The sequence below is a fragment of the Sorghum bicolor genome, chromosome 4, assembly GCF_000003195.3.
Source record: "Sorghum bicolor cultivar BTx623 chromosome 4, Sorghum_bicolor_NCBIv3, whole genome shotgun sequence".
Taxonomy (NCBI): domain Eukaryota; kingdom Viridiplantae; phylum Streptophyta; class Magnoliopsida; order Poales; family Poaceae; genus Sorghum; species Sorghum bicolor.
Genome location: NC_012873.2, coordinates 66427962 through 66438502, shown reverse-complemented (window position 1 = coordinate 66438502; position 10541 = coordinate 66427962). Strand labels below are relative to the sequence as shown.

The 10541-nt window shown below is 41.5% G+C and overlaps 1 protein-coding gene across 2 annotated transcripts; it reads left to right on the top strand.

Annotated features, from left to right (window-relative positions):
- Positions 3353-7489, top strand: LOC8084641 (protein ABHD17C). Of its 2 annotated transcripts, none has more exons than XM_021458201.1 (6): positions 3353-3835; positions 4945-4981; positions 5711-5947; positions 6042-6089; positions 6742-6998; positions 7111-7489. In XM_021458201.1, the coding sequence occupies exons 1-6, from the start codon at positions 3531-3533 to the stop codon at positions 7133-7135; spliced, it is 909 nt and encodes a 302-aa protein (XP_021313876.1). In that variant the 5' UTR covers positions 3353-3530; the 3' UTR covers positions 7136-7489. The 2 variants fall into 2 exon arrangements, with proteins under 2 accessions (XP_021313876.1, XP_021313875.1); XM_021458200.1 differs by having other exon boundaries at positions 7105-7489.

Sequence of the window (10541 nt, the reverse complement as noted above, 5' to 3'; positions counted from 1 at the left end):
TTGAGGCGTCAGTTGAGAGTTGAGACTAGAGAGGTGCAGTGCAATGGTAGGGGGTTGCACTAGCACATGGTTTTGTCTCTGCTGCTATACTCTGCTCATGCACCGTACAGTAGATACTTGCACATATGGTTGCGAGGAAGTTTACGTCTGCCAGTCCACTGCGTTGGCACACCACACCAAAAGCTGAGGATTCCAGAAATGCGATGCGACGACGTCGCCATCTTTTTCCATGGTGAGACGTCCGATGCGTGCATTTTTTTTTCCCTCTTTACCCGGCGATCATTCTTACGCAGAGGGCAGAGGCTTCAAAAGATGAGCACAATGAGAATGTTCTGTCCAGTACTCTAGTACGCGTTAATTATGTGACTTTACCATCGTTTTTATTGAAATTAACTGACTACTTGTGTCTTCAGCCCCTCTATCTCTACTCCCGCAAGCAGTATACTAGCCACGCCTTCCGGCTCCGACAGAGCATTGCGTTCGTCAAATTGGAAAATGCAGTGCTCACAGGCACTGTAAATTTTCGTCGCTCCATTATTGTTCCTTGGCAACTTTCAGCAACCAACTCGAGCAAGCACCAAGAAGAGCAAAGAATGCCGGACTGCCGGTGGTGCAGGAAACCAGAGGGACGCTGGACATCATCAACGAAAACTGAGGTCCTCATGCCTGACGGGCGACGGCAGCTGCTGCTAGGGCAGGGCCCACGGCACAGTGGCTCACAGCCATCTCAGTCACTCATCATTTCACTGGCCGTGGCCAGTCACTTGCCACTGTCCTTTGTGCTTTGCTTTACTACGCTTCACTTTTGACCGAATCTTGACCACCTCCCTCCAACCAATTCGTTGCTTCTGTTCTGTGCTTGCTCACACAATAGTCACAGACTCACAGTTCTCTCTCTCTCTCCTGTCAGGGAGGCGTCAGCCATCCTTCACCTCACTTCCTCAGCTCCTGGAAAAGTCAGTCGCTACGTATCGAGGAGCTGATGAAATCTCAAGTTTAACCTACGTCTTGTTTAGATTAAAAGTTTTTTGATTTTAACGCTGTAGAACTTTTATTTTTATTTGATAAATATTATTCAATTATGGAGTAATTAGACTTAAAAGATTCATCTCGTGGTTTACAGACAAACTGTACAATTAGTTTTTTTTTTATCTATATTTAATACTCATATATGTGCCGTAAGATATGATGTGACGGAGAATCTTAAAATTTCTTTGGTTTTTTTATGATCCCTAAAGTATGTTTGGCGGAGCTTCCTTCGCCTCTGGCTCATTTGAAGAAGCCGATAATGGGAAGCTAGTTTTTCCTTTCCGTGACTCATATTTCTAAAAGAAAGAAAAACAACTTTTTTAGTACAGCGTAGGAGCATCTCCAACCATTATGTATTTGAAGTTATGCATTTTAGGCAAATTGCAAACCCCCAAATGAAAATGGCAAGGCTAAAATCGGGTGATCTCCAACCGTTATGCAAAATGCCAAGTCCATCATCTTTTTTTTTCGGAAATTTTGTTTCGCAGCACTCCTTCCCGCGCGGCCAATCGATCCCGCGCCAAACAGCCCGCCGTCGTCTCCCATTCACCAATTCCCGCACCAAACAGCCGCGCAGTACCGATCGTGAGCTGCGCAGTTCGTCGTTCCCGTTCGCAGTACCGATCGCAGTACCGATCTCCCGTTCCGTTAGTTCCCGTTCACCGTACCAGTTCGTCGTCTGTTGGCCATCAGTTCGTCGTACCTGGCCGCCAACAGCAAAACCCTAGATATCGCATTGATGAAGAAGGCGTACCTGGCCGGCGTTGATGAGGAAGGCATCGTAGATTTGTCCTATCGCGCGTTGCGTCGTCCTATTGTGCGCTGCTTCGTTCAAACGCACGCGCGAAGCTGGCGAAGGAGGACGCGCGATGCTTCTCCTATCGCGCGAAGTGGTGGCGGCGCGAAGGGAAACCGCGCGAAGGGAAGAAAAAAGCCCGCGAGTGGAACCGAGAATCCCGGATCTCTATTTGCATAGCCGGACTCCTTTGGCATATATGTCAAGTTTCTCCCTCCAAATGCATAGCTATGTAAAATGCAAAGTCCAAATGCATAATGATTGGAGGGGCTTTTTTTGGAGTTTTATGCATTTTGGTAAATGCCAAGTCCATTTGCATAATGGTTGGAGTTGCTCAGAGTTGTTTTATATAGGCCTTGTTTAGTTTCAAAAAAATTTTGCAAAATTTTTAGATTTCCTGTCACATCGAATCTTTAGACGCATGCATGAAATATTAAATATAGACGAAAATAAAAACTAATTACACAGTTTGGTCGGAATTGACGAGACGAATCTTTTGAGCCTAGTTAGTCCATAATTGGAAAATATTTGTCAAATACAAATGAAAGTACTACAGTGTTGATTTTCCAAAAAAAAATTAGAACTAAACAAGGCCAGAAGAAACCCTTTCAAATGAGACCCAATATTATGTATAAAAAAGGTACAAATAAATTATCAAATTTCATGTTTAATCAATTTTATTTAAAAACACTAATATTTATGGTATTAAAAAATATCACTAATATTTTTTTATATTTCATTTTTGAGATATAGATATAGATATTACTTTTTATAAATATAGTTAAACTTGGAATTGACTGCCAAAAAAAAATGAGCATATGCATTAAGTCAAAGGCTTAAACTTGAGGGGACACTTAAAAAAACAACCAGCCGAATTATATTCGGTTCACTCAAGGTTTAGTTTTTTTCACGTAAACTTAATATTTTTGAGAGAAATAGAGAGTTTGCAAAATATGAGCAACCAAAGAAAAAATACATCCAAATAATCCTTCCATCCTAAAATAAGTGTACTTTTAGCTTTTTTAGAGGATATAGGAGGGGAAAAGACTCAGTCTATTCCACATCCAAAGCACAAGAATTCGAAGGTTTTCTCGATCTGTGTAAAAAGATCTTCTTGTGAAGTCAAAAACCAGAGCTATCCATCACCGATTGAGTTTTTGTTCAATATTATTTATTGATTAAATATTTAACCTATTAAATATATTTTAGTATGTGACGATTGCATTTTAAAAGTAGATAAAGTAAAAAAAATACTAGAACTAGGTGGATCATACTTAGGAGTGTACTTATTTTGATACAAATTTGATTTTTTTTTGATAAGGATACAAATTTGATTTAAAATGGTAGAAGTGTACGTATTTAATTGTGCACGCAGGGAGGGAGTACACACAAAAGAGAGGTGACACTATAATAATATAAAAAAGGAAAATAAGTAAGGTAGTATAAGAGAAAATGCCAAAAAGGAAAACGAAAAAGAAACAAGAACTCCACCTGTCCACTCGCTTCCTCATAAGGACGGAGGGAAGAAACGAGGCCGCAAAACTCCGCGCGAACAACAGCCAACCACCCACTCACGTTGCGACCTGCGAGCTCCACCTCCGCCCGCCCGCGCCCGGAATAGGCAGTGGCAGCAGCAGCCAGCCAGCCCCGCCCCGCCATCGTGGGAGGAAGCCCATGCCGCGGGGGCAGCAGGGGGCAGGGTAGAATGGGCAACGTCACGTCGTCGGTGGCGGCGCGGCTGGCCTTCTTCCCGCCGGAGCCGGCGACGTACGGCATCGAGGCCCAGGACGGCGCCGGCTCCCTGCTGCGGATGACGGGGGTGTCGCCGGACACCGGCGTCGAGGTGCGCGCGCTGCCCACCAGGGCCGGCACGCGCGTCGTCTCCGCCTTCTGGCGCCACCCCGCCGCGCGGCTCACGCTGCTCTACTCCCATGGCAACGCCGCCGACCTCGGCCAGATGTTCGGCCTCTTCCTCGAGCTCCGCGCGCACCTCCGCGTCAACATCATGAGGTTGGTGAGCTCAAAACATACGCCGCTCTGCCCTCCCCTCCATTGCTTCTGCTGCTCGATCGGTTCCTCTAAGATTTTTATTTCTCCACTAATATTATTTCTACGCGAGTAGATTTGGATGCCTGTTCGTTGTTTGTACGCCATCCCATTACGAAGATACGTACATTTATTTTGATCAATGTAGGGCATGTTGCTTTTATTCCAAAGGGGAGTTCAATTGGATTATCTTCTCTGTTCGCAACGAGTCAGCCAGTTGCTAATTGATTGTGAGGAGATCTGATTTTGTCCATGTTATTGAACAATCTGTGAACTCATGTAGTCATGTGCTCTCGTTTAATTTTCCTTTTCCTGAATAGTTCGGTCAGAGCTGCAAGCCTGCAAAAGTACAGCTTTAGTGTCTCCGTTGTTTTCTGCATGGCAGTTATAAGCTGTCCTGATCTCCTTACCACGAATCCGAGGCTAGGAAAACAAGTTCTTTAGTTCTTTTTCCTTATCATCTATACTTGGAGAAGGCATGTGGAATCCCATGTCTCATGAACAGTTCCAATTATTGTACTGGTACATCGTTTCACAAGTCTTTGTTCTGTTGCTGATAAATGCTGCACCGGGTCCTGGTGTACCTCCACCATTCTTGCCTTCAGAAATTTCAGTTAGTTACCGGCCACCACTACGACACAAGATCAGAATTTGTATGCTCAAAAGCCTCGAAGTGTGCCCTAATTATGTTGTGTATATGCGAAACTGCGAACCCAGGATCAATTTTGTGCCTCTTATCGGTATGACTCTGTAAAAGTTGAGATTTGCAGAGTAAAGCAAAGAGTACCATGTCCTTTGTTCTTGTTCTAGCCCATTGTTTCTGGCCATCCATAGAAAACAACCAGGATATATCTGCTAATTTTGCATCAAATTCAAGTTTAACTTTCTAGTGATCTAGTCGATACCTACAAAGTTTTTCCACACCAGAAAAGTTGCTATCTGGATTTGATGGGATGCTTTGGTGAATTTTCTTTACAACAATAAAAATATTACTATTATGTTGGATTGCTTGCCGACATTTTCTTCAATAATTGTTACATTGACTAAAGTTGTTTCCTCTGTTTTATTTTCAGCTATGATTATTCAGGCTATGGTGCCTCTACAGGAAAAGTAAGTCTCTTAAATCTAAGTGATTTTAAGGGTAGACGTGTGGTTCTCTTGTTGCTTGAATTTGACGTTAAGTTGTCCTGGATTAAATTGTCGGTTTGTCATGACGTATAGTCACCAATTTTTTATTTTTTTTCCCTTGAACAGTCACCAATTCCTTTTTCTCTTGAGACCATGATGTCTCCTGTATATGATCGTGCCACACTGTTAGGGATGACGCCTACTAGATTGGACTGTTCCCTATCCTTTTAGCACTATGTTTTTCAATAGATCTATGGGCACCGTTTGTCATAGCAAGGAATTATTGAACACGCTACCAAGGTCAGGACTTTGGCAAATATCTGGTTAGCCTCTTTCAATTTTCACCTACACCATCAATACTCCCCAAGGAAGCGGGGAACGACTGACCATTGCTTTCTTGATCTAGACCATGATGGCACCTTTGCTCTGGTAGCCATACTTTTTACAAAATTTTTGAACTAAGGGACCATCAGCTTAGGTAATCATGCCTACTCAAGAACTTTCTTGGACTATGAAGAATAATGTTGCATGTGTACTTGCTCCCATAAGTCGCACATAGATTTATGAACTAACGAACACTTCGATTTAGAAAATAATAAATGATGGTAGGCACGTTGCTGTCTATGTACTGTGCACCTAGCTGTATCCATTTTCCAGGTTGTATGTAATGCAGATGCAGACTAACTGAGTTCCCTTTGTGGTCTAACACAGCCATCAGAGTACAACACATACAATGACATAGAGGCTGTTTATGATTGCTTGAAAAAGGAGTATGGGATAGAAGAAGAGGATTTAATCCTGTATGGGCAATCAGTTGGAAGTGGACCAACATTGCATTTAGCCTCGCGTTTGGAGAAGTTAAGAGGGGTTGTCCTTCACAGTGGTATACTCTCTGGCATACGGGTTCTGTATCCAGTGAAAGTGACACTTTGGTTCGACATCTTCAAGGTGAGTTTGCACCATAATTTGATAATTTACCTTCTGCTCCAGAAAAGCATTTATTTTGATATCCTAATCTGGTTAACTTCCATATATTTTACAGAACATCGACAAAATAAAGCAGGTTGCCTGTCCTGTGTTAGTCATACATGTGAGTAGGCTTCTAACCTCGTTTTCATAATCTGAAATCATCTAACTTTTTCCTTCACTGTGGTTGCATTCTGCGTATCTGAATTAGTATTATCGAGATGCATCATACAATTGTATGATTTTGTTCCATTTAGAAACAAAATTATGAAAAGATGTAACCACAAATATTTGACTAATCTGTCTCTCAGCAACTTATTGACCTCAAGCATTTTTCTTGCATATTGGTGTTTCCTGTGTCTGTTTTGACTTGCAAATGTATGTCCAGGAACCAGGTTTCTGCTTCATAGAACTTACAATCGCTTGCATTTGTGCGTGCTGCAATGATCATCTAATTCAAATGTCTGTCCAATCTATTAATCCTTTGATTTAGACACCTCTCGTACCAGTCAGGAACTGTATATGCATGCATGCCCCTATATATGATCCCTACTCTGAACCATGATACATTTAATCCATTTCCCAAGTATTATTTTCAAATGTGCATTGCTGAACAATGTCTCCTGCCTGATGAATGAACTAACGAACGACCAACAATGTCGCCCAGACCAAAAGTTCTCAGATTCTCAGTTACCACCACCACCAAGTAGTTTCTACTGTTTGTGCATATCTTGATCGACTTTGTGAACCGACAACCGTATATCCATATATGGCAGGGAACAGCGGATGACATCGTGGACTTCACTCACGGCAAGCGCCTGTGGGAGCTAGCCAAGGAGAAGTACGAGCCGCTGTGGATCAAAGGCGGTGGGCACTGCAACCTGGAGACGTACCCGGAGTACATCAGGCACCTGCGCAAGTTCATAAACGCTATGGAGAAGCTGGCCAAGGACAGCAAGGCGGCCCAGGCGCCGCCATCGTCGAGCTTGGCGGCGGAAGCAAGACACTCCAAGTGCTTGAGATTCGGGAAGAGGTGAGGCCGGCGGGCGAGGCCGCGGGTCTCGGCCGTCTTTAGCTGTGTACAGGCCCAGTCACTAACCCTGCTGCATTGCATTGATGCTGCTCTTGTCGTGTGCAAGTCGAAGAAGAGATAGCACAGGTCGTCAATGAGGAAGGCAGGCAGGCGGATGGATGGATGGATGGATGGGGTTTCCTGTTCTGCAAATGCCGACGACCTGGGAAGGAAATGCAGCACAGCAGCAGCAGCAACCCTAGTTCATGTATGATGCCTGTGAGTTGAGTTCAGAGTAGCCAGAGCTGTGGCTGCTGCAGTGTGCTGGAGATGAGGAGATGCCTTTGTTTTCCTAGTGGACGCCACGGATTAGCCTGTTTGTAGCTCTCTTTTTTTTTTGCTTTTTCTTGTTGATTTTGGTTACCTGTATTGTAGTCACTGTGCAAAAGAATTCGTTGTGATTGACGATTGGTTGTTGCAACAAAATGAAGTGCGCTGTGACTTGTGAGAGAGACTGACGAGTGACGACCATCATGGATGCATGTCCATGTCCTTGTCCCTCGGTTTGAGTACGTAGGCTGCAGGCTGTGCTGAGGTTTGTCCTGGGCTCAGAAAGCTAGCCCAGTTGCGTGCTGACCGGCCCCATCTCGCGCGCGCCTCTGGGCCGTGATGGAAGAGAGCGTCGTTGGGCTCCCATGGTTTGGGCCGCTGGTGAGAGGAAGGAATCACCTGTCTCTCCCTTCCCTGGTGCTGCTCTGCTCGAGCTCTCTCCGCATGCTGGCAGACGACGACGCAGATCTCCATGCATGCTATATGCTTGTGTGCAGGCTGCTTGCAGTTGCAGCAGGGCAGGCAGGCACGCTGCTAGAGGCTGCAGCTTCTGCTAGCCGGCAGCCAGATAGCATGTCCATGCGGACAGGGATTCGGTGACTTGCCTTGAGCAAGTCACGGCGTAACTTACCTCCTCTATCTATTTCTTCAAGGCTTTGTTTAGTTCTCAAAATAAATTTTTGTAGAATTTTAAATTTTTCATATTTCTCATTATATCGAATTTTATGATACATACATAAAACAATAAATATAGATAAAAAATAATTAATTATATAGTTGTCTAGAATTTGTGAGCCATTAAATATTTTAAGCCTAGTTAGTCTATTATTGGACTTGTGTTTTATTGTGCTTTGATAAGCTGTTATCTACATGTCCATTTGAATTATAGACCTGAATTATTGTTTTTTTTCTTTTTTGAAGCTATGAATTATGCTGCTATCTGCTATCTATGTCCGAAAAAACAACCAAGTCTCATGTGAAGGGCTGGATCTAATTTGGGCATTGTTTAGTTTTATTTTTTTTACAAAATAGACATTGTAGCATTTTCGTTTATATTTAACAAATATTATCCAATCATGGACTAACTAGGCTCAAAAGATTCAGTGGCTCGCAAATTACAGACAAACTGTGCAATTAATTATTATTTTATCTATATTTAATGCTTCATGCATGTATCGCAAGATTCGATGTAACAAAGAATATGGAAATTTTAAAATTTTACAAAAATTTTTGGGAACTAAGGCCTTGTTTAGTTCGCGAATTTTTTTGTGTTTGGCTATTGTTGTACTTTTGTTTTTATTTGATAATTATTGTCTAATCATGGACTATCTAGGCTTAAAATATTCGTCTTGTAAATTACAGGTAACTATGCAATTAGTTATCTTTTTTATATATATTTAATGCTCTATGTATTTGTCATAAGATTTTATGTCACGAGGAATCTTGAAAAATTTTGAGAACTGAATAAGGCCTAAATAAAGCTCAAGGCAAGTCACTGAATCCGTCCTGTCCATGCATGTGGTACTGCTGTGCAGCATCAGTGCATGCATGCATGCTGCAGTATATGCATGCATGCAGAGTGGCTCTGCACCTGCACGTAGCTGGTGGCGCTAGCGACCTGCCCCTCTCTGCCCGCAACAGGCATGCCTGATGCCTCGGTCATCGTGTTTGGCTGATCGAACGAGGCAAGGCAATCGCTCCGACGATCCATGCCATTGCCTCGTTCGATCAATTTTTAGTTGCACTATTTGAACGTGGTTCTAAGAAATAAGAGTAAAATCCGTACGTGCATGGTTCGGTCCACCAGCTTCTGCGTGCCTCCTGGGAGAGTGCGTTGCGTGCATGCAGTACTAGGAGAGGAGTACTACTAGTAATTAAACTAGAAAAGGGACGCGGCGTTGCCGCGTAGGAGACTGTTTAGTGTAACAGGTTTAACTAATTGATTGATAATTTATTTGAATACAATTTAGGTATAAGTATTGGTTCGCTTGCTGTATTTCATAAAGAGACCCATGTTAGGAGAAGTGGTCATTCCAATAGATTTCAAATAATTATATATCATATGCAACAGTTTATAGTATTGAACTTTGAATGATCAAATTATTCTTGAATAGGAGCATGTAACAAAGATTCAACAGAGCAAGTATTACTTCAATTATTTAAATTTACAAACTGAGCTATGCGCACCTGGTTTCGTTTATTAATTATGTCTTTTTTGCACTATATTGTTACTTGGGGTAATATTATGTGTAGTTGAATACATATTTTTTTAGGATCATAAAGCTGGTGAAATCACTCAATCGTTTTATATTATGCATGGTATGGGTAAGGTACCATAAAAATTTCATAACAATTCTAATAAAGACAGTAACACTATTACGTATTTATATAAAACTCTAGAGAAATGTAGATCCACATTTATAGAAATAAAATTGCACTAAAACATGTTATGTTATGTGTTTACAGTGCAGTATTAGTTATATAGACCTCGTGGAGTGAACCAGTTGTTCAGTCCACAGTATAACACGTGGTGAGCTGCCAGTCTATATTACTTATTCGTAGTGTTTAGTTTGTTTGTATACTATTTAGATGTAGTGATTTTTAACTATTTTTTCTTTTTGTATATTCTTATTTGTTTTCCTATTTTTCTTTGAAATTTAAGGATATAATATATTATCCTAGGTGTTCAAATAGAACTATTATATTTTTTACAAAGAGAGAGGAGCATTAGTGTAACACGCGGTGAGCCTGCTAGTCTATATTTAGATGCGGTGATTTTTAATTATCTTCTCTTTTTGTTTATTATCAGTGATTTTTAACTATCTTTTTTTTTGTTTATTATTTTTTGTGGTTTTTTATTTTTATTTGAAACTTGAGGATATAATATATTATCCTAAGTGTTGGAAGAGAACTATTACATTTTTTTTATTAAGAGAGAAAAGCATTTTTTAAGTAATTTTGATATAGTAATATGGATATCGTACGATAGATTTATATTTATACAAATTAAATTCCATGAAAATATGTGATACTATGTATTTAGAGTGTAGTGCTAGTTGTGTAGAGCACAACAAACTTGGTTTGGTATTCTTTTGTTTTTTATTTGATTTGTTATGATTTTTATAATATTTCAGCCGGTTTAGATAAATAATAAATCCGCTGGAAAATGGAAAAGGCCATTGGGCCCAATTCGGCCCAACGCCGAGCGGCGATGCGGGCCGAGGCCCATAACGT

What these genes read in the sequence shown, in the direction of transcription:
- LOC8084641 (XM_021458200.1), top strand. Translation starts at nt 3,531, where the DNA reads ATGGGCAACGTCACGTCGTCGGTGGCGGCGCGGCTGGCCTTCTTCCCG. An exon ending in ATGGTGCCTCTACAGGAAAA is followed by an intron (nt 4,982 to 5,710) that starts GTAAGTCTCTTA and finishes GGTCTAACACAG; the next exon opens with CCATCAGAGTACAACACATA. An exon ending in TTTGGTTCGACATCTTCAAG is followed by an intron (nt 5,948 to 6,041) that starts GTGAGTTTGCAC and finishes TATATTTTACAG; the next exon opens with AACATCGACAAAATAAAGCA.